The 24542-nt window shown below is 39.1% G+C and overlaps 1 protein-coding gene across 1 annotated transcript in view; it reads left to right on the top strand.

Moving 5' to 3' along the window:
* The window catches only part of LOC110954653 (ankyrin-3-like), a 185263-nt gene that overhangs the window by 98696 nt on the left and 62025 nt on the right, over window positions 1–24542 (top strand). The window contains 16 exon segments of the mRNA XM_051939494.1: window positions 473–571; window positions 1733–1831; window positions 3621–3719; window positions 4749–4946; window positions 6992–7090; window positions 8801–8899; window positions 11724–11822; window positions 13082–13279; window positions 15262–15360; window positions 15472–15570; window positions 16577–16774; window positions 17058–17156; window positions 17956–18054; window positions 18182–18280; window positions 18437–18532; window positions 19243–19315. Of these exon segments, the coding sequence (XP_051795454.1) occupies window positions 473–571; window positions 1733–1831; window positions 3621–3719; window positions 4749–4946; window positions 6992–7090; window positions 8801–8899; window positions 11724–11822; window positions 13082–13279; window positions 15262–15360; window positions 15472–15570; window positions 16577–16774; window positions 17058–17156; window positions 17956–18054; window positions 18182–18280; window positions 18437–18532; window positions 19243–19315 (1852 nt within the window).

Raw genomic sequence — 24542 nt, 5'->3', positions numbered from 1 at the left:
ATAATATAAATTTACCTGAATATTTACCTGTTATTAGGATTTACACCGTACAAACTGACGTTACGTTATTTCAGCTTCAGTGCTGATGAACTCATTTATAGTGAAGAGAATTAAACATTTCAGTAAAATGCAACACTGCAAAACTCTAAGTAATAAATAAATAGTCGAATTAGCACCTTTTAGAGAGTTTTAACAAAAACTGACCACAATAAACCTCATGAAGGTGAAACGTGTGGAGGAGCTGTTGCATTTTGTTGCATTAAATTCTGTTTTTACCCGTTAAAGTGACCAGAGAGTGCATTTTTATTGCTGTTTTAATAGATTTTGAAGCATGTGTTCCACCTCTGTGCTGCTTCTAGCCGCTGTCTGTGACGTCCCATCATGCTTTGCTCGTTGCTCGGTCGACTGTGGTTGTTTTTAACACGTGTTTCATGGATTTCCGTTTCTTCTTCTGTGGTGTTTGTGTCTGCAGAGCGGCTTCACTCCTCTGCACATCGCCGCTCATTACGGAAACATCAACGTGGCGACGCTGCTGCTCAACAGAGGAGCTGCCGTGGACTTCAAGGCCAGAGTGAGTCTTCAGATACGTCAGAAACACTCCAAATAAAACAGAAACACACTCTGAGCAGCTTCAAGGGAAAGAGAAACACACTCTGAGCAGCTTCAAACACCAGAAACACACTCCGAAGAGCTTCAAATGTACTCTATAACAGCTTCAAATGAAACAGAAACACACTCTGAAGAGCCTCAGACAGCTTCAGACACACTCTGAGGATTTTCAAACATGTTGTCTGAGTTCTATTTTATTTTATTGTCATAGATAAGCAAAGAAACCAGAAAATGTTCAGATTTAAGAAGCTGAAATTAAGTCATTTAGATTTTTTTTTCGGAAAATATTGCTCAATCCATTAGTTTCTGAAAATGGTAAAAAAAAAAAAAAAAAAAAAAAAAAAAAGATAAGGAGTCCAATTGGTTTCCACTGAAGTTCTCATGATGAAGTCAGCTGCTGTTTTTGGAAGATCCACGTGTTGGTTGTTGAATTTGTCTGAAATGGATTAATCCTGAATGTTTCTGTGATTTATTTCAACCAGTTTGTTGGAATAAGATCAAAATCAAACAGCCAGTCAAAGTGGAAACCACAGAGCGTGTTAATCCTCCGCTGAAAATAGTCCCAACAGGTTTATTACATGTAGTTCACACCGAGTAACACTTATTTAGAACTGCAGCTATTTCAGAAAACTACTGACCCTAAAATAAAAGAAACAGTAGACTTAATGCATGTTGTTTTAGAGATTTAGGGTTTAAAGTGGAGAAAGCAGGTTGTTGGTGAATAAAATACAAAATAAAACCAGTCAACCTGCAACTTTCTCTCTTCAGAACTCTGCAAATTCTGTATTTTAGAGGCATTATTTGAAATATATACAAGGATTTATACTCAGTAAACAGATACTGGTGACCTCTGGCAGTTTTATTTTTCATGAAAAGAACAAGAAATCCAGAACACCGGGCAGTTAAAGTTGCTGCAGCTGGAGGGATTATTTTCCTCTAGAGGGGGATATTTAACCATTTTACTCCCATTTTAATCTAATCGAGACAGAAGTGTTTTTTTTAAACTGCTTTGATTTAACATTTATTATCATTTATTAAGACCATCAGTCTTTGGTTCCCTCTGTGCTGCTATTTTCCTCTTTTAAAGTTAAACTGATGATATTGTGCTTGTGTTTTCCTGCAGAATGATATAACTCCGCTACATGTAGCGTCCAAACGTGGGAACAGCAACATGGTCCGACTGCTGCTGGAGCGAGGAGCCAAGATAGACGCTCGAACGAAGGTACAAAACACAATAAATCTACTTTTATTGATATGTTGTTGGTGTTTACTTGATAATCAAAGGGGAACTCTGTCTATTTGGCTCTGAAGTTTCCTAAAGTCGCAGCTTTTAAAAGGCTTCAGTCTCTACACCTGCTTTGTTTCTTTATTTTCCTGCTTTTTGTGGTTTTTATGAGTTTATGTTGGTTTTCGTTGTTCAACACTTCGTGATTTTGTGCTGTAAAAAGTGCTAAATAACTAAACTTTGCAGATTTCTTAGTAATTCAGCTCAAGCAGTTGTGTCTTTTTGCAATTCGTAAACAAAGCTAATTTCTTAGATTATTTATTTTGCGAAAAAATAGAACCAACATGTACAACATTTGTCCAATTAAGTGCCCAAAGGTGTTTATTAATACTGGGAGAAAACTCTGGCTCTACATACTATAGAGCAGGGATCTCCAAACTTTTTCCTGTGAGGGCTGCATAACTTTTCCCTTCTCTGGTGGGGGGCGGGGGGTCAGTTTGTAACAGAAATAGTGTGGCGATCGCAGGGGTGCCTAAACGTAAACATTGTTTTCCACAAAGCCACACATAACCAAATATTTAAAAAGTCAGGAAATAAATAACACCATTAATGACATAAATAACACTATTTATGAAATAAATAATAACCAAATAACCCTCTCGAGGTTCTTCACAGAAAAAAAAAGTCAGGAAATATATAATAACACTATTTATGAAATAAATAATAACTAAATTACCCTCTTCACAGAAAAAAAGTCCATGGAACATTAATTTTCTGTTGTGCCGTGCACAATCTTAACAGGTAAAAGTTCAGCTTAGTTGTCAGAGCAGAATCTCTGACTTAAATGACTCATATGAGCAGTGTCTTAAAGGTCTTGTGTTCCTTCCTTTTACTCCCAGGCTTTCCGCTACATTCATTCTGCAGCGGCAGCCCGGTGCTATTAAAATTCCAGCGCCGCTCCTTTAAATATATATTTTTTTCAATCGTTGCAAATACTCCACCGCCGCATGTCTCCACCTTCACAGCAGTCTTGCACCGTGTCGGGTACTTGCGAGTACTAAGGTAAACTACAGATAATTGTGGCGCTCTCAGTATCTGTGTGTGTTCATAAGCGCGGAGCCTACCGCCTACAGAAAAAAATCCTAGAGGAAACACTGAATCCTTTTGTAGGTTCCAGTAGAATGTCACATTCTATGCGTGTATTAGTCTCGATCGCCTGGCCAGACTGGTAAAAAAAAATCATAATGTGTCTCTGGTGTTGTTCAGGGGGCCGGGCCAAATGTGGAGGCGGGCCGTAGTTTGGAGATCCCTGCTATAGAGGCTATTTCACAACATTGTTCACATTTTTACAACCTCTGCACTACTTTTTGTTGGATTTGGTCATTTTTTGGTGATGTAACTCATGATACGTTCATTACCCTTTGACAATTTTTTGTGTTTTCAGCTGTCGACGCTGATAAATGGCGTCATTTTAGCCAGAAAAAAGCATGAATATAAAAGCCACCGGCAGGTTTTGGGCTTCACAGAGTTCAAGCGTTCTGTCGTTTATCCTCCAGTAGAAGCACATACAGGCCCCATATTGTATCATCAACCCACAGGCTCTAAATCAGATCAGCTTAGATCAGTTTGCACACCATGTGATTTTTATCGGAGGGATTTTCTGAACCTTTAAACTTAGCCGCATATTATCCTAATCCTCCCAGAGCTGTGTGGGGATGACGCATTGCCTGCAGTGTCTCCATCATATCTGCTGTTGAAGCTGAACATGAGCTGTTTGTTTCCTCAGGATGGTCTGACTCCTCTTCACTGTGGAGCTCGAAGTGGCCACGAACAGGTGGTGGAGATGCTGCTGGACCGAGGAGCTCCAATACTGTCCAAGACCAAGGTACCCCTTCACCTCCCTGGGGCTTCTACCTACTGTTTTACATACAACATACCAACAAAGATGCATAAACTTAGAGAGACCAGAAGGGTCACGTTGATTTTTGCATTATTTTCTGGCAATCTGTGGATCAATGTTTGAAGACCCATAACTTGAGATATAATGTTGTAAAAGTCCTGAAATTCAACAAAAACCATTCATATGTACATTTCAATGGTACAACCCTGCTGTGAGAGAATAATACAAGGCAATTATTCAATGGTGCAAATTTGATGAAAACATCCCTGTTTTTTCCTAGTCCAATAATCCACCAACCGCAATGGCTGAATGGCTGTTATTTTTCCTGTGATTGGTACCAATAGAGCTATAAAAAAAATTGCTACCAAGTTTCCCAACACAGTGCCTCTATGTCACTATGTGTCTCTTTGCCAAGTAAAATTTGCGCTAAAAACGTAATTTCAATCAATTTTTTTCTCATAAAGTCTGCCTGACTGGCACCATAAGGTACCCTTTTAAATCCCCTGTTGGTTAAAATCACAGGAAAAACCATCTTCAATCAGCCTCTTAAGGTGAAAAATAAAGGTTTCGTGGTTGGTGGAATACTGGGCAAGAATAAAACATGGACATTTTTTGACTAAATCTGCACCATTATATAACCGATTTGTATTATTCTATCAAAGCATTTGTTGTACCATTGAAGACTAGATGTACATATCAATGGGTCTACCAAATTTCAGGGCTTTAACTACATTATTCATCAAGTTATAGCACTTCAAACATTGATTGACAGACGAAAACGATGCAAAAATTGACATGATAGCACCTTCTTTACAAATCTTTAACTTAAAAACTGAAGTTACCAGTGACCCTAGGTTTTACCCATGGTCACCTCAATCAATATTCAACACTTTAAAATACGTATCAGTCAAACTGAAGACAGTCAGATGTAGGACAGTTGGTGAATTGAGGCGGGATGTCCCATGAGGAAGTTGTACCCATGTTGACATCCTTCTTCTTCTTCTGTGGTTGCAGAATGGTCTGTCTCCCCTCCACATGGCGACGCAAGGTGACCACCTGAACTGTGTCCAGCTGCTTCTTCACCACGAGGTTCCCGTGGACGATGTGACCAACGACTACCTGACGGCGCTGCACGTCGCCGCTCACTGCGGACACTACAAGGTGGCGAAGGTCATCGTGGACAAGAAGGCCAATCCCAACGCCAAGGCACTGGTGAGGACGGAGCCAGTCGATACTCTGCAGCTTCAGAAACAGACTTTCCAAGTTTTTGTGATTGAAAAAAGGAAAACGTGACAAAAAAATGCGAAAAGCAATGGAAGGAAGATAGAGGAGCTCTATATGTGGAATCTGGAATGAATGAGTTTGTTGATCTAATGGAGAGACAGAAAGGCCTATAGAAGCAGAGTTAGACCTGACAACCATTACGCTGTGGTTATGACTGTATTCACCCAAAGAAAATCAACTGAAATTGTGAATTTTCTTCAACCAATCGTCAGTTAGTTGCAGGGAAAATAATGTGATTGGATGAGAGAAAGTTGACGAACCACTCGATCTGGAAAGCCCGTTGTAGTTGTGACCTGGAATGTTGCAGGCCCCAATCCCAAAACCAAGATTGAAGCCTGTCACAGAAGTATTAATTGATCGACATCAGTTCAAACCTAGGCTGATGTGAAAAATATAAAAAATGACAACTATATATAAAACATCCACTGGGATATGGAAATATTTTCCTAGTTTATTCCAACCTTATTTAACGTTTTCTGCAGTTCTTAAGTCAGTAACCCTCATACAAGTCTCTGTCATGGTGCTCCTTTACGAGCGAAACCACAATGTAGTTTTATTATATACAGAATTAAATAGTATGAGGCTCCACCTGGTGACACAAACAGGTACTACAGCTAACCCAGAATACTTGGATTGTGTATTATCTAGGAAAATTTTCTTTGATTACTTTTTACATTTTTTGTCATGCAGAAATGTGAAAAACATCCATAATAACAGATGTATATAAAAGATGTTCCACTGGGATGTATGAATGTTTTAGCTTTATTTATCATTAATCTACTGGCCTTACATCATTAAGCCTCATATAAGTCTCTGTCATGATGCTCTATTTGCCAGTTAAACCGCAATGCTGTTTACTTACATTCTCTGGCAGCTATATTTTTAAGCAGTAAGAGGCTGCAGCTGGTGGCACAACCAGGTACTACAACTAATCTACAGTATCTGGACTGTGTATTATCTAGAAACATGGGATCTGATATCGGCAGATGCTAAATAGTTGAAGATTTGGATCAGACATCGAGCAAAAAAAATCAAACAAAAAAAACTGAAAAGCATTTTATTCTTGTCCCATTTTGCAACGTAAAGAAAACCCGAGAGGAGACTCATTCACAGATTTAATTAGTTTTACACATGAACAGTGATAATTAAATGACAAATTTACTGCACACATCCTACAAGACAGAAGGAGAACATTTTACTTATGGTAATGGTACAATGGTCAGTTCACACTTGAGCCATGTTTTACGAGTTCCAGAAATGTGGTAGATCCGACCTCGTAAGTACTTTAAACAAAGGAACAGCATGTTAGACTCCTAGAACATTAGTTTTACGAGGTGCATGACTGAAAAGGGATTTAAATGGTTGAATTTCAGCAGAGACTTGAGCTTCTGCCTTCTTTTCTTCTTTGCCTCCTTAATTAGCTCAAACATCACCTGTTTGTTTACAGACTTTAAACCAGACCAGCTCAGGAGCGAGAACATGGAAGAGCTAATGAATGCAGCAGACGAAGAGAGTAAATGAGACTTTTGAACCTCGCCTGCTGTCTTGGCAATAGACAAGCATCTGTAATGGGAGCAGTCGGGGTGTGGTGAGAGCTCTGGGACTTTACAGCCAGAGAGAAAAAAGAAAGCACATGGAGAGGAAAATGAAGTCATAGAACGGAACCAGAAACCTCAAAGCCAGGAGAGTGAAGCAGGCAGGGAGGGGGGGGGGGGGGTGTAGAAGCTGGCGAGAAAAAAGTGAGCCGTAAAGAAAAGTGTCTATTTCAGGCCAGCGTAGTTTTTATTTTTTTTATCACGATTCGATTATTTCCACACATGCTCCTCTGGTCTGCATGCAGAAACAGGAGGGAAAGTTCCCCTTTCTGCTATATTTTCCATTAGCTACTCCAAATTCGCCTTCCACCGGCTCCAGAAGCCACACACAAAGACTTCCTGGACTGTTTTTACACTTGTGTTCGTTTTCTGTCGTAGAATGGTTTCACTCCGCTGCACATCGCCTGCAAGAAGAACCGAGTCAAGGTGATGGAGCTGCTGCTGAAGCATGGAGCGTCTATCCAGGCCGTCACCGAGGTAGGAGGATGTTCGTCTGCATGAGGCTGGAGTTATTGGCGTTTCTGTAACCTAAGTCTGTCCACACGATCATACCAAAAACTAAATTCTTGCACCACTGCACAGATTCATTGAAAAGTTGTTGTTTCAGTCAGACTTTACTCAGGTTTAGTCTTTAAAAGTTATACCGAACAGCGAGTGCGCATGTTGCCTTCTACTAATCTGACTAAAAGCTTGTGATTTTAAAGTAAATTAGATTACATTTAAAGTTAAAGATTTGTTTCACTTTCAGGTTTAGCTCTGGTTTAGTTCTGTTCAGTCTGCAGCAAATGAGTATAAATCTGTAAAAGACGACTGGGTTTGTCTACATCTGTCGTTGCAACACTGAGAGAACAGACGTTTTTGTGTTTTTACAGCAAAAAGCAAAATTTAAAATGTTACAGCTTTGACATGGAGGTAGAGTGCTTATAAACAAAAATTCTGTTTTCTTGGAAGTGTTCTCCTTTTATTTGTTTTCAAGATCACATCACGTAAATTATGTCACGTCAAGTAAATCTGTCTAGAGAAGGTCATCCTCAAAAAGTGAGTGGCCACCAAGACACCTATGACTACTTTGAATGGTTTATAAGAAAGAGACTAGTGATAGAGGACACCAAGACTCCTATGATTCCTCTGAATGAGTTACAAGAATAAGACTTGTGAGGGAGGCCACCAAGACAACTATGACTTTACAAGGTGATTAATGGAAACTAATTTCATTTGTGGTTAATAAACAAAACAATCCCATCATTGATCAACATCATCCAGACTGATGGATTTTTAGATAGTTTTTTGTCTGCAGTGGAGCTCAGTGGATCAAAGAAACAACATTTAACAGGATTAAGATTCACAGATGATACACGGTCAATTTATTGTTTGGTTTTTATGGTGTTTGTATCAGTACAACAACCAGAAAAACACAACTCATCTGAACAATCTGAACAGACAACCATTTCTGGACGACATTAGTATTTATAGATCGTATGATGAGGAGAGGAAGTTGATTTGTTGGTTTTGTTAGATTTGTTGGTTTTGTTTTTTGTTGGTTTGTTCGTTTCTTTGGTTTTGTTTGTTGGTTGGTTTGTTGGCTTGTTGGTTTGTTTGTTTGTTGGCTTGTTGGTTTTGTTTGTTGGCTTGTTGGTTTTGTTTGTTTGTTGGTTTGTTGGCTTGTTGGCTTTGTTGGTTTTGTTTGTTTGTTTGTTGGTTGGTTTGTTGGCTTGTTGGTTTTGTTGGTTTGTTGGCTTGTTGGTTTTGTTTGTTTGTTTGTTGGTTGGTTTGTTGGCTTGTTGGTTTGTTGGCTTGTTGGTTTTGTTGGTTTGTTGGTTTTCTTGGTTTTGTTTGTTTGTTGGTGTGTTGTTTCATTGGTTTTGTTAGATGTGTTGGTTTTGTTTGTTGGTGTGTTGGTTTCATTGGTTTTGTTGGTTTGTTGGCTTGTTGGTTTGTTGGTTTCATTGGTTTCATTGGTTTTCTTGGTTTTGTTTGTTTGTTGGTGTGTTGTTTCATTGGTTTTGTTAGATTTGTTGGTTTTGTTTGTTGTTTTGTTGGTTTTGTTGGTGTGTTGGTTTCATTGGTTTTGTTGGGTTTGTTGGCTTGTTGGTTTTGTTGGCTTGTTGGTGTGTTGGTTTCATTGGTTTTGTTGACTGTAACGTTTAATAAACTGATAAACTTCTTTCTCTCCATCCTCTCCTTCAGTCCGGTCTGACTCCGATCCATGTGGCAGCGTTTATGGGACACGATAACATCGTCCACCAGCTGATCAACCACGGGGCGTCACCCAACACCAGCAATGTGGTGAGTTTATGAAACTCCTTGTCTTGGTTTGTAATGGTTTGTGTTGGTGATAAATGTGGGATTATTTATCCTTCATAGATGGAAAACTCAACGTAGGATGATATTTAGTTCTAAAATGTGCAGTACTGGGACACAGATAAGCACAATATGCATGTATTCACGATCTGTACATCAGGATAAAGCTGAGTTTTTGTTTTTATTTCATTTAATACCTCTAGTGTTCTATTTATCTGAATGTTTCCTCCCTTTGGAGCCTCTACTCTCTATCCTGTGTTTATGTTTCAGATGTCAAAGAAATGTTAACAGCATTAATAAAAGGGTTTAATTCTCGTGTAAACTTCTCACATTGTTAACTTCAGATCACGTACCAGTAACAGTAAGGGATTAATTACAGATATAATTTATTTTGTGGCTCTGGAAACATGTCCAACCTGCTGTAGCTGCTCTGCTAAACAATGTAATGGCTTATAGTCCCTAAAATTAGTTTGATTTCAAGCAGCAGCTGTAGCAGTAAAATGCTGCTCATTTTACTGATTAATGACCAGTTTTAGCTGGCCAGTAGTGGCATGTCTTTCATGTCAGTTAAAAAGGATGTTTTGTGAGGAATTAATGTTTTGATAGCTAATTATAATCAATACTACTGCAGTAGATGCAGAGTTGGGTTTTCATCGTTGAGTTGTCAAACTACAACTTCACAGTTTGGACTTTTTCTAACTTATTTTTAGCTACAAACTCTGTACAAGAATAAACTACCATCAACATGTAAATTACTACTTTTTTGTGATTTTACTACCTAGAATGTTATTGTAAATTGTTGGAAAAAACTACAGATAAAAACTATAAAAACAAAATAAAAACTTAGATTTTTTTGCAGTCTGAACCAGAAATCCTAATGAACCATCATGTTTTTGGCACTGCTCTCATAGTTTTTAGCTCATTCAGGCAAGAACTCTAAACTCCCAGCGGACATCACTCTGCTTGCTCAGCACCAGTTCCAGGCTGGTCAGATAAATATTCTGTTATTGTGTTCAGACTAAAATCGCCTCCTGGAGGGTGAATGTTGGAGATCATCAGGTGGTCAGAAACCACAGACTTTATATAAAAGATGGACGTGGCCATGGTGAAGTCACTCAGTGGTTTGTGGACGACCAGTCTGAACCTCAAGTTTGGAGTCTGACCATCACCATCTTGGTCTTCTGAAACCGGATGTGGCTGAAGATTTGAGAGTGTATCCTAGCAACCTGTTAATAAAATGGACCATAATTTACAAATATAGCAAAGGAGATTTAAAACTAACGATTGAGACCATAAACTCCTTGGGAAAATGGTTATGAAGCTAATGAATCAAATAAGAAACAGCTTAAGTTTATCATTGACGCCTTAACAATCCGATGTCTTTATGTAACCAGATAGTCCCCCCCTGCTGGCTGTTAGAGAGAATGCAGGTTTCACTTTTCAGACCTGGAGATGACGTCCGCCTGTTTTGTGTTTGTTCTTTTTACATTTAACCTGTAAAACATGTTTTTTCTGTGACTATTGTGTGTAATACAACAAAAAGGGAAAAACTGCAAAACTAAGAGTTAAAATAATTTCACCATATTTCATTCTTTAATTCTGCCTAATTAATTAATCACATTAGAGTAAATCTCTGTAAAATAGTTAGATTATTTATCAGGTTTAATTACAGTTAAAATTTGTTTAAATTTGCAGTCAAATGTTAAAAAACTTATAAAACTATTTAGTATTTGTCAAAATAAACATTTTTTCAGAGTGTTTGTCGTTTTTTTACAGTCAACATTTAATTTCAAACTTCATTTTCTGTGATTTTACTAATTATCTCTAATTTAACAAATTTTTTAAAATCTGTAAAAAAAAAAAATAACAGCAATACAAAGCCATAACATATATAATTTATGTTTAACTAATTTAAATACAGCAAAATTGTGTCATTTTACAGTCAAACATTGGACAAGAATAAAATAATGTTTGAAAAAATGCAGATTTTTTAAAAATGTGTTTTCACTTTTCATTTAGTGTCAGCAATGAATTAATATTTTATTTTATGTGATTTTAGTGGTTATAGTCTCTGATTTAACGAAATTTTTAAAAATCTGTAAATTAACTGCAAATTGTTGAAAAAACTAGAGATAAAAACTGTAAAAATGTTCATTTTTAACAATTTAAACCAGAAATCCAAAAGCATCACCATGTTACTTTATAGCTATTTCTTCATTTGCATGATTTGCATGAAAGAACAACAATAAATCTATTTTTAGTATTTTTCTATCCTTGTATTACAACTTTTAGACATTTTCCTGCAAACACTGTGAGGCCTAGAAAGTGACTTCATGCTGAGTAATTCCTCCTGAAACTCTGATTGTTCAGGCAGCAGTAAAACATGTTTAGGAGCAGAGGAGGCTGTTAACGCCACACGTTAGTATGAAGACGATGGAATATTCTCCTGTTGTACGACTGCAGAGCTGCATTTAGCTCACAAAGAACAGAGATAGAGGAGGCAGAGAGGAGCTGAGTAAACAGACGAGGGGGAAGAAAGAAAGAGGGGAAAGAGTGCAGCTCAGTCGACTCTTCAACCCCAAACTATTTGGTCGCCCACGCCGAGTCTGTGGCCAGGTTACCGTAGAAACGGAGCATTATGGGACGTCATTATGGTGAGATGGGTGTGGACAGTGAAGGGGGTCCCTCTTCTTTCTTTTCTTTCTCTTTCTCTTTGCAGGAGTCGTATCCCGGCTGTGTTTGGGTTAGTTTGTGTTTCCATGCCGGGTTCTGACTCTGGAATAAAGTTTCTGTTGTGTTTTTACTGCAGAGGGGGGAGACGGCGCTCCACATGGCGGCCAGGGCAGGACAGTCCAACGTGGTCCGGTATCTGGTCCAGAACGGAGCTCGGGTCGACGCCAAGGCCAAGGTAGGCCGTGGTTCCTACCTGCGTGTTTGTTTCTAGTGGATTTAATGGAGTCTGAGAGAGCAGTTGTGTTTAATTATAGAATAAATGCAGTTAATACTGTCGGAGAAAGACTAAACTGCTTCATTCAAACCAGATTTGGAACAAAGTGCTTAAAGGGTTAACCCTTTAAGACCTACTACTGTGCCAGTACACTATAGAATAGAGTAGAATAGAATAGAATAGAATAGAATAGAATAGAATAGAATAGAATGCCTTTTATTGTCACTATACACAAGTACAATGAGATTTAGAGCATCTCCATCAGTGCAAGGACATATTCTTACATTTTTACATGCTGTAGTGCAATTTTTTAGAGTATTTGACAGACAGACAGACAGGTTAGTAACCAGATTAACATTAACAATTTTAAAATCCACAGAAATACTAATTGTATTAATAATTAATATATAATATTTATACATTTCAAGACACCATGATTTAAAGTGATTTTGTTGGGCAGTAATCCAGACTGAGACCCACCCCACCACTTAGTGATAAGTTCTACGGTCTGATGGAGGACTAAAGAGTTCTCTGACTGATCACAGTCCTGTGCAGAGGATGCTGGGTGTTGTCCAGGATGGAGAGAATCCTCTCCAGGGTCCTTCTCTCTACTGCTGAAACCAGAGAGTCCAGCTCTGTCCCACCGCTGAGCCAGCTCTCCTCACAAATCCGTCCAGTCCTGCAGCGTCTCTCTTTTTTAATGCTCCCTCTTTTTAATGCTCCCTCCCTACCAAACTACAGCATAAAAGAGAACACTGGACACGACAGAATGATAGAACATCAGCAGCAGGTTCTTACAGATGTTAAAGGACCCTAGTCTCCTCAGGAAGTACAGACGACTCTGTCCTTTCCTGTGGATGCTGTCCGTGCTGACTGACCAGTCCAGTTTATTGTCCAGCTGCAGTTCCAGGTACTTATAGGTCCTGACCACCCCCATGTCCGTGCCCTCGATGGAAACGGGCTGGAGATGGGGTCTATCCCTCCTGAAGTCCACCACCATCTCCTTGGTCCTGGAGGTGTTCAGCTGCAGGTGGTTTGAGCTGCACTATCCCAGGAAGTCCTCCACTAGACCCCTGCACTCCCCTCCTCAAACTCGTACTGGAAGTCAGATGTGTAGAGTGTGACCAGAACGGTGCCCTGTTGTGCCCCCTGCTGCTGACCAAAGGGGTCCGATGTGTAGCCGCCCAGTCTGACTGTTTTTTCTTGTTTTTGTGCTCCAGGATGATCAGACTCCGCTGCACATCTCCAGCCGCCTGGGTAAACCTGACATCGTGCTCCAGCTGCTGGCTAACGGAGCGTATCCGGACGCCACCACCAGCTCCGGCTACACCCCGTTACACCTGGCAGCCCGGGAGGGTCACCGAGACATCGCTGCTGCTTTGCTGGACCAAGGAGCCAGTCTGGGCATCACCACCAAGGTAAACACCAGTAGAAGCTGTCACCAGTAGGGTAAACACTAGATAGACCAACACTAGAAGAGGCTATCACCACCAAGGTAAACACTAGATAGACCAACACTAGAAGAAGCTATCACCACCAAGATAGACCAACACTAGAAGAAGCTATCACCACCAAGATAGACCAACACTAGAAGAAGCTATCACCACCAAGGTAAACACTAGATAGACCAACACTAGAAGAGGCTATCACCACCAAGGTAAACACTAGATAGACCAACACTAGAAGAGGCTATCACCACCAAGGTAAACACTAGATAGACCAACACTAGAAGAAGCTATCACCACCAAGATAGACCAACACTAGAAGAAGCTATCACCACTAAGGTAAACACTAGATAGACCAACAGTAGAAGAAGCTTTAATGTTGACTTGTTCAACACAAACATTTCAGGAACATAATCTGCTCCAGAAACCACAATGAGGCCTTATTACTGGACATAATGAGGAGTTTGTATACATGGTGCTGCTTCTGTGGAACATATGAATGCATGACGGCTGCAGGCCTGCTGTAAACAATTGGAGGAAGAGTTGGGTCATGATGTTTGAGAATAAGAGTCTAGAAAACAGTGTTTGCTGGCGGAGCTGCAGGTTCGTCTCAGTTTCCTCCGAGTATTACTCATTTCGGAGCATCAGTTTTAACCGTAATGGAGCGTTTTATGGTCCTCAGATGGAGGAAAAGCCTCCAGGTCCTAAATATAGTTCCAGGTCATTTCTCACCGTGTCTGGTTGTACCAACAGACTGCTGTTATTGCTTTTATTTTAATCTTTTCATGATGTTTTCATGTGATATCAGCCAGAAGGAACTGAATCTACAACAGTTATGTGACTGTAATGAATTAATAGAAGGAAAAATGCAGGAAAAGCTCAGATGCAAGACCTCATTATCTCACTAATTATCTATAATCACCTGTAGAGGAACGTCTTTAGATCATCCAAACTGTTAAACCGTTCGTCTTTGTTCTGTTTGCTGTGTTTTCCCTCACAGCTAAAGAATCTGATGCAGCTCACATCACATCTCCACCCTGAGCGTTTGTGTTTTATCATTTCTAAGCAGCACACAATCGGTTCTCCATGTTGTCATGACAAAAGCCTGCAAATGACTCAGTTATTAAACACACATGGGTTCATGGAGCAGCCATGTAGGGAGGAGAAGTCGTGGAACAGCAACCGACTATTAACTGAAGGGCTGTTTTTAACATAGGGTTGTTAATTTTATACTTTAAAACATTTAGCATAACATATCAAGAATACATGACGATACAAACATATAACCTTATTGTTAAATAATAAAACACTTCTAAATGAACAAATAGAGTGACATCAAGGTAAAAACCTGTTTGTCTAAAAAAAAAAATCTAAAACCCGGACACAAACAGTCTAGAACCAGGACACAACCAAACTAGAACCAGGAAAAAATGACCAAGAATCAGGACCCAAACAATCTAGAAACAGGACACAACTGGTCTAAAATTAGGACACAACCAGTCTAGAACCAGTCTAGAACCAGGACACAGCCAGTCTAGAACCAGGACAAACCAGTCTAAAAGTAGGACACAACCAGTCTAGAACCAGTCTAGAACCAGGACACAACCAGTCTAAAACTAGGACAGAACTGGTCTAGAACCAGTCTAGAACCAGGACAAACCAGTCGAGAACGAGGACACAGCCCGTCTAGAACCAGGACAAAACCAATATAGAACCAGGACACAACCAGTATAGAACCAGGACACAACCAGTCTAGAACCAGGACACAACCAGTCTAGAACCAGGACAGGCGGGTATTTTGACCCTTAGGACGAAGGGAGTGTACAGTAAGTTCAGACCTCAGGAGTGTTAAACGTGTTACTTTCCTTTTAACTGCAGTTTTTTTGAGTTACACAACCGTTTTTACTGAATTTTCTGTAATATTCTGGTGTTGTTGTGATTGTTTTTTATTCCAGAAGGGCTTCACTCCTTTGCACGTTGCAGCAAAATACGGGAAGCTGGAAGTGGCCAACCTGCTGCTGCAGAAAAACGCTCCACCTGACGCTGCCGGGAAGGTAAAACATGTTGAAGTTTATTTTAAAAAACCTGCACAGAATCACCTCAGCTCTGTAGCTTCTCACAGTTCACCTCTTCACTTTAAACCTGAGTCTAACCTGTGTGTTCAGAGTGGACTAACTCCACTGCATGTGGCGGCACACTACGATCACCAGAAGGTGGCGCTGCTGCTGCTGAATCAGGGGGCCTCGCCGCACGCTGCTGCGAAGGTAAGAGGTTAAATCCAGCGTTGCTTTAATGCATTGATGCACCAAAACGCTGCTCGCTGTTTGGCTGGAGGTGGAAACAGGTTGACCTACTTTCAGTCACCCACAGTTTTACAGCGATGGCATCAAAGCAGGAAGAGCTGACAGAATGCTGAGGAGGCGACAAATCTCTGAACAGAAATCACTTCTTTCACATATTAAGAGGATGAAGCTGTCAGAAGAATAGCTGGAGGAAAATGTTGGGTTAGAGGATCCTGCTGATGTTAATATCGTCATTTAATATCAAAATTTAGCAACTTTATGCAAGAGCATCAATTTTATAGGAAATGAACTAACAAGGCTGCAGTTAATCAAAAGAATCGTACCTAGTTTTAAATCAAAATCTACTTTTTTTTAATCTCCAGATGAATTAAATATTCCACAGTGCACTAAATTCACTCCACCTGCAGCTTTGTTAGCCCAGATGAAATAAAAGTCAACATTAAACGCTAATATTTGCATCATATTTTATCAGTTGAACCTGGTTATTTTGTACTAAAAATATATACTAAAAAATATGTTATTCTACTGAACTCTGGAGCTGCAGCTAAATAGAGTTTGTTAGCGCTGGATAGAGCTAAGCTAGCTGTTTTCCTTTATTTCCTGTCTTGATGCTAAGCTAAGCTAATTCTCTCCTGATTTTGTTCTAATATTTGACACTTTACTATAATTGCGGTATCCATGTTTTCATGAAATTGTCTCCAGGAAGGCAAATAAATATGTTTCGAAGCAAGTAAAACTATCACATAAAAGGACGATCTGGTCACTGTATGGTTGTTTTGCGTCAAATAAGTCACATCAAAATGTTTCTCATATTAATTTACTATAAATATATATGTTAGACACATTTAGCCTTTTATTAAGTCACAACCAGGTGTAACGTTTTGTTAATTGGTTCTGTTTGGATTCGGTTGCATGTGAATGGATGATCTTGGTAATCTTTGATAATCTCGTCTTCTTCTGCCTCCAGAACGGCTACACTCCGCTGCACATCGCGGCCAAGAAGAACCAGATGGAGATCACGACCACGCTGCTGGAGTACGGCGCCTCCACCAACACGGTGACCCGGCAGGGCATCACGCCGCTGCACCTGGCGGCGCAGGAGGGCAACGTGGACATTGTGACGCTGCTGCTGGCTCGAGACGCCCCCATCAACACGAGCAACAAGGTGACACCAAACTGCCTCTACTGCTGGCGTTCCCTCTTTTACAGTGTTTGGATCTCACTGTGAGGTTTTAAATGTGTGTTTAGCAGCTAGAGTCTTCATTTTACTGACGGAAATCACAGTGTTTTCATCCCAGAATATCACTTCTTTCAGCTTTCTGTCCCTTGTGATTCGTCACCACAGTGCCAAACCTCTCATCATGCCCTAACCAGCTGTATTTTAGTTTTTAGCTGCATTTTCCTGCCCCTTTGTGTTTATTCAAGTGTATCTCTGTCTGCATCCTCAGTCTGGTCTGACTCCGCTCCACCTGGCCGCCCAGGAGGATAAAGTCAACGTTGCCGAGGTTTTAGTCAACCATGGAGCAATTATCGACCCTGAAACCAAGGTAATGGTGCTGTTTTCATGTCTTAGAGTAAATAAAAAGGCAAATATTCACCTCTGAAATGTGATGAATTGTGTCTGTCTGTTGTTATTTTTAAGGTTTGGACTTTGGGTCTGTCCAAGTACTCTCACACTAGTTGTTGTTGCCATAGTGTGGTTGTTAGCACCTCCATTAGCATTAGCATTGTTAGCACCTCCATGGTGGTGACAGCAGGGACCATGGCCAACTTTTGAAGTCGCACCGGCCATTTCAGATCTGATAGGTCGAGTTCATTCAGTGAACCTCTTCTCTTGCTCAAGTTTCAGTGAATGAAACTTTGGTTTCAGATTGCTAATGAAAGCAACACGACTGTAACGGCTATGTGTAGCAGCAGCATCCATCTGAAGTTAAATCGTTAGATCGTCTGAGTGCAGTGCTGTTCCTTAAGTGATAGTAGGAAATGACACGTGTGCCTTCATATAACTCCACCATGAAGACAAAAGATCACTACAAACAACTTCATGACATCGCACATAACCGCAATCATACCATCCTCACACTGAAGCATGGTGGTGGCAGCATCATGTGAAACTAGACTAGGATTCATTGTTGTGCAGCAACAAAAGGGGAAACGTAACAAAGCTTTCTTAAATAAAGGTTGTGCTTTGTGGATACTGGAGCAGATCATTTATAGATGTCACGTTTAAATAAATATTAAATGAGTTAAATGTCTTCTCAGACCTTCTTTCCTGCTCGTCAGATTGAAATAAAACACATTTAACTTGTGGATCTTGTATTTAATCTATTTCCTCTGTGTCACCAGCTGGGATACACTCCCCTCCATGTGGCCTGTCACTATGGCAACGTGAAGATGGTCAACTTCCTGCTGAAGAATCAGGCGAAGGTCAACAGTAAGACCAAGGTCGGTGTTCAGCAGGATCCTCCTACAGTTTATACTCTCTGTAGGACTCTGAATGTGCATGCTTGTGGTGTTCATGAATATTTGTGATTATTTTTTGACGTTTTGTGTGTTTTCTCCTCCTCTACAGAACGGTTACACTCCTCTGCACCAGGCTGCCCAGCAGGGACACACTCACATCATCAACCTGCTGCTGCATCACGGAGCGTCGCCCAACGAGCTCACCGCCGTCAGTAGACTCCGAAAAAACTGTGAAAATAAACACTCCAGATGTTTAAATCTGCACCCAAACGTCTCCAAATTACACCCAAAATATCAGACTCATCATGTCACTGATTATTCTAGTTTTATTTCACTCAGCTGCTTTATTTCCTGTTTTATCCAGAATGGGAACAGTGCTTTATCCATCGCCAGGAGACTGGGATACATCTCCGTAGTCGACACTCTGAAGGTGGTAACGGAGGAAACTCTGACCACTCAGGTTGGTCTGGAATGTCTTTTCATTTTTACATTTCACAGGAATTTTTGTTTTTTTTTAAAAAAATTTTTACCGCAGTTGTACAGTTTTACTTTTTTGTGCCACTTGGTGAAATATTCTGGATTTTCTGCTGCTTTTCTCAGTTTGATTCTTTGTTTTGCCGTCAAATTTTATTTTTTTAACCTGAAACTAAACCAAAACTGTCAGGTTTCAGGAACTAATTTACATGTGCTGCTAATTCTAGTTATTTACAACTTACACAGTAAAAATTTTACAGCACAATTCCTTTTCCTGCTAAAAAAAAATATTGCTACAACCAAGAAAAACTGAGAAAAAATTTGGAAAAAATAACAAACAGCATTTGCACAAAAAATAATCAAATAAATACCCATCAGCTTGCAAAAAAGAAATCCTCAAATTAAAGCTTTAAAATGTTTATTGGTTCGAAACATCTGCAGGAAGTTTAGAATTTCAGAGATTGTTGCATAAAAGGAATTATTATTATTATTATTATTATTGTCATTATTATTATTATTTATTGTTGTTCTTACATGTTGGATTATGTGAATTCAGGCTTTTAATTTGAAAGGTTACATTAAAACCTAACCTTTTTTTGGTTTGTTTTTGGTTGTAAATAAAGTTAACTGAACTGAAGTTGGTCATCGACTCACATAAGTCAATTTTAAATGAATAATTTGTGTTTGTTTCGACAGACTGTGGTGGAGAAACACAAGATGAACGTTCCAGAGACGATGAACGAGGTGCTGGACATGTCCGACGACGAGGGTGAGGCTTCATGCTGCTGATTAGTCATGTTTAAATGTGTTTTTAAAACCTGCTGCAGCCTGGACTCAGCCGATAAATCATGAAAACGCCAACCAGAGTGTAAAAACCAGCAGCCCGACTCACCGCTGGGTGCATCCTTGTCGCCAGATTCCCCTTTTTGTTGTTGCTGTTGTCAAGAAAACCAATGTTTAGTTGTTGTTGCTCCTGTCTAATGTCCATCATTAACCCTCTGAACCCCAAACCCACATTTTAATCTCATGTAATTTACAAAAATCACCAAAATGACACCATTTATCAGAGCCAGAAACAATAAAAACAGAAAGAATCATCAGATTCGTTGAAAAATTTAAACAAATCTAAGCTTAAAAATCACAATATTTCTCTAAAATCACGTTATTCTCCACATCTCCTTTAAAAAAAATTGCAAAAAATAAACAATTTGTGTTAACCACATTCGGTAAAAAGCTAAAAATTCAGCACTCTTTAGTGAAACTGAGAAGCCACGACTGACTCAGCTGTGTTTTCTTTCTTATGATTTACAGCATTATAACTTTGTTCAGCTACACAGAAGATATTTTTTAGATTTCTCCACTTCTGGTTCTGGTTGTTCTGTTTTGATCGAAGTGCAGGATTTTAAATTGCAGTGAAAAATGAGCCCACAGTGAAGAAAAACACCCAGAAACTGCTCAGGGGTTCAGAGGGTTAAAGGGAGAATTTGAACTGCAGTGTTTTATAAATTAATGCGGTTATTGTGGCTCTTATTGCCGAGCTAACTTTGCACTATTTGCCTCTGATTTGGGGAAAGAAAGCTGTTTTTTTCCATTTTATTTTGGTCATTTCAAGTGTTTCTTTTCACAAATCGAACACAATTAGACACAGAAACTCGCCACCTGGAACGGACATTTTGCAAACTGCGATGGGGATTTACATTCAGGATACTTACCGGCTGACGTTTCCGTGGACATACAATATTCGTCTGCATTCTTCCAGTTTGTTTCCATTTTTAAATCAAACTTTCACTGTGGACATGGAGGCAGAAAGACGTGAAGACGTCCTGGAAGCTGGTCGTGTTTCCGAACTCGCTGAGGATGAAATCTGCTCCTGAAAACGGTGGAACTTGTGGGTGACAAACTGGGAAAATCTCCTCGTGGATGAAGAGGGATCAAAGTGGAACTACGACTGACGCATCCTGGAGATTTTATTTTACCTGGACAAGACCAAGAACTCAGTAAAAGTCTGAAAAATGTCCGTTCCAGGAGGATAATTTATGTGTCAATCAGACTGAAAGCAAAGTTGCTCTCTTGAAAATGTGGGAAAAAAATGTCCACATTTTCAACATTTTTGAAAATATTTTGGTGGAAAAAGAAGAAATGTTAAAAAATGTTTCTTTAAGAACATTCACCAAAAAAATCAACCAAAATCCAGCGAATTTCGCTGGATTTTGGTTGATTTTTTTTGGTGAATGTTCTCAAAGAAAATATGGAAAGTTTTACTGATATATATGTAATCACTTCAGATATTTTTAGGATTTTTTGGGAAGATTTTTACTAATTTTTAGAAAATATTTGCAAGAATTTTCTTGCCAAATTTGGGGGATTTTGTTTTTTAAAATAAAACTTCAAAGGAATTACTATAATTTTCTTCCTTAAGGTTTTGCAAATTTACAGAAATTTTTGGAATTTGTTTGCTAAATTTTTGGATTTTTTTTAGACTAGGAAACTATATTTTTTGGTGCTGGTAAATGAAGACAACAGGAGGGTTAAAGGAATTCAAATTAATTCATCCAAAACCTCACAATTAAGGCCAGAATTCTCCATCATTTTCCACGTTGCTATGATTTAAGCCTTTATTCATCTAAACTACACATGAATCTGTTTCATTTTCACTCTTTCTTTGCTCGTGTTTTTCTTGTAAATATGATTTCTGTCGTGTTTTTTGGTTCCTCTAACCCTGTCTTCCATCCCAAACTCCCAGTCCGTAGAGCCAATGCCCCTGAAATCATCACTGAGGACTATTTTTCTGATGTGGAAGAAGGTATTTTTTTCATTTTAACACCTTTATTTTGCTTCTTTTTAACCCTTTCTGTGTGCTTTCTTCTAAACATTCCATTCTCTTTTGTTTTCCTCTTAACCCTACTGCCGCAGTGTCCAGATTACACGGACTTTATTCGACTTAAATCAGTAAAATAACGTAAATATTCTCTCCTGGGGGCTTTAAAAAGGTTTTCTCTGCAGGTTTTAGTGTGTAAACACTTCTGGTTGCCTCTTCCCTCCTTTTCGATTCGCTCACGCAGCATTTTTGTGTTTTTCGTGCATCAAAATGCTGAGAATTAGGCCCTTTTTTCTTCTTTATTCTGCTTGGTTTCCATGGCGACCGGCCCTGTAAACGCCGTTGTCTAGTGTCTGTAACAGATTTTCTTTTTTTCAGCGTCACACTCGACCTCCTTTGTGTTCGGAGGGCTTGTTGCCGGCGACGCTTTCTATTGTAGCTTCACACATTCAGGCCAAAGAGAGCTCTGTGTGTGTGTGTGTGTGTGTGTGTGTGTGTGTGTCTGTGTGTGTGTGTGTGTGTGAGTGAGTGAGTGAGAGAGAGAGAGAACCAGGAATTGATATATTGAGATTTTTCAGTCAATACTTAGCTTCATTATGGCTCGGCTCTTCCTGCCCTTTGGCGTTTTTCTGCACCGATGGTTAAAAAAAAAGGGTCCACTTTCTTATTTTTACATGAATCTTGTAGTTTTATCGCTGCTAAATGTCAGAAATCCACAGTTCTTGGACACAGTTCAGTGTTTTTATCTGCATGTGGATGTCATGAGGTTAGCAGGCGAGCTAATCTTCTGCTGCTGCCATTTACGGTTTATTTAATGCAGTTTAAATGTAGCATAGATCTCTATAAATGATGGAATATGAGGTGTGATTCTAAAGTTCAGAGACTGTGGGAGTAAAAAGCAGATCTGGTTTAGATTTGGCCGCCGTCCCTGTTGGAAAAATCCCCTTTGTGCAGCGATACTCTGCTCCCAGTGCTCCTGCAACACTGGAAGTCCAGTTGTAAAAATATGTGAAGCTTTATGAAAGCTGAATTCTCGAAGTTGTGTCAAAATAAAAGATTTAATTTCATTTTAGGTACAAAATAGAAGTGAGAGGGACACAAATCTGGGGCTTTATAAGGTTAACAACTGGCCAAAAAAGGCACCTAATCACCACACCATTGCAGATTTTAGGCGGGTTTCATGAAATCTTCTTTCTCCGAGGCCTCAGGACGTTCCACTAGAACTCTGCCTTGACAGTCCAACAATGAGGGATTAATTCCTACTGGACTGCATTGTTAAATGTTGGAGGAAACACTGAGCATGCTCCTGGTGCTCCTCAGCTCACACACTTTCTCCAGTTTTGTAAATTGCAGTTCTCCTACTGTAAAAACTGTTGCTTCTTCTCCTGATTTATGATGATTAATGATCCTCAACATGAATATTGTTACGTTTGGGTCTTTCATGCAGATTTCTAAAGTTTCCCTGAGATGCCGTCTTGTATTGGTACAGTTTTCTTCCAAAATTATTAATTGAAATGACAATATTACATTTTTAACCCTCGTGTCGTCACACGGATCAAAATTGACCCGTTTCAAAGTTTGAAAATGTGGAAAAAAATATATTTTCACAGTGAAACTTCTGATGTCCGCATTTTCAGCATTTTTAGGAAATTTTTGAACATTTTTTCGGTGGAAAAAAAGAAATGCTAAAAATGTCTCTTAGAAACATTCACAAAAAAATCCACCAAAATCCAACAAATTTCGCTGGATTTTGGTTGATTTTTTGTGAATGTTCTTAAAGAAAATATTCGAAGTTTTACTGATATATATGTAATCTCTTTAGATATTTTTAGGATTTTTTTTTTTGAAGATTTTTATTCATTTTTTGAAAATATTTACAAGAATTTTCTTGCCAAATTTGGGGGACTTTTAAAAAATACTCCTTTTAAGGGAAACTTTTAGGGAATTATTGGAATTTTCACAAATTTGTGGAATTTTTTTTGCAGAATTTTTTCAGACAAGGAGGGTTGAAGGTAAAAACAAAACCAGATTAGAGACACAACCTTCAGGTTTTTTTGCAATAATTCTCATTTCATCATTAGAAAAAGGCGTGTTTACAGTCTCACAGCTTTTTCATCGCATCTCATAGAGTTTACGTCTGTTCTTTGAATTGTTTTTGGATGTTCGGAGTGTCTGCAGAATCCAGACTGTAGTGGACGTTTAGGAAGAGAAAAATGGAGGGAAATGGGTTTAAAAGGAGGCAAAATGATAAAACAAAAAAACTAAAAAGAGAAAAAGCTGGAATGTTTACCCACAAGTGCATAAAAGGTGCAGCTGAGTGTTTTATTTGTTCCTTCATGCATGATTCCAGAGGAGAAGTGTAAAAATGACAACATGTGGTGTTTACTTGTGTTCAAACAGAGATGGATGTTGGAAATATCTGCATCAGCTACTCCTGTAAGTTTAAGACGACGAACCGCTGACTAACTCCAGTAACCGGCCGTGTGGAGCTGCAGCTAAAACCACTAAACTCTGCTCTGTGGTTGTTTGGTTTGTGTGGAGGCGTGTGCATGTTTGTGTCCGTCTTTATGCTTCTGGTCTAAAAATACGTCCAGTGAAACTCGAGGCTCGCTAATACTCGCATAGCAGCGACGGCTAGCGTCTCCGATAACACGGAATCTAAATCCAGGATCTAAATCTGGCTTCAGGAGAGTTTCACTGAGCTGCAGAGTTTCAGGAAGATTCAGTCGATGTGGATCTATAACCTCAAACACCACATAATGGAATTAGACATGAATATATTTTTGGACACAGCATTTCAGCTCAGTGCTCAAATATTTAACTTTAACAGTGTTTTATGCTCTTCCTTCCACCAAATTTAACTGATTTTTGCAGGTTTTAGTACAAAAATGCACAGATAGATGCTGCAGTTGTTAAAAAATCACGCGTTTTTTGAACACTGGAGCAAAAAAATGCAAATATAAATCTGTAAATGTGCAAAATATGGGCTCTTTTGGCACAGTGATGCTCAAATATAAGTGATTTTTACAACAAAGTTAACAGATTTTTGTAAGTTTTAGTACAAAAATGCACAGCGAGATGCTGCAGTTATTAAAAATAATGTGTTTTTTGAATACAAGAGCATGTAAACACACTATAATTGAATTATAATGCTCAAATATTTAACTTGCACAGTGTT

This window comes from Acanthochromis polyacanthus, chromosome 19 (assembly GCF_021347895.1).
Source record: "Acanthochromis polyacanthus isolate Apoly-LR-REF ecotype Palm Island chromosome 19, KAUST_Apoly_ChrSc, whole genome shotgun sequence".
Taxonomy (NCBI): Eukaryota; Metazoa; Chordata; class Actinopteri; family Pomacentridae; genus Acanthochromis; species Acanthochromis polyacanthus.
Note: the sequence above shows the minus strand (reverse complement) of the source record. Positions and strands in the feature narration are given on the sequence as shown.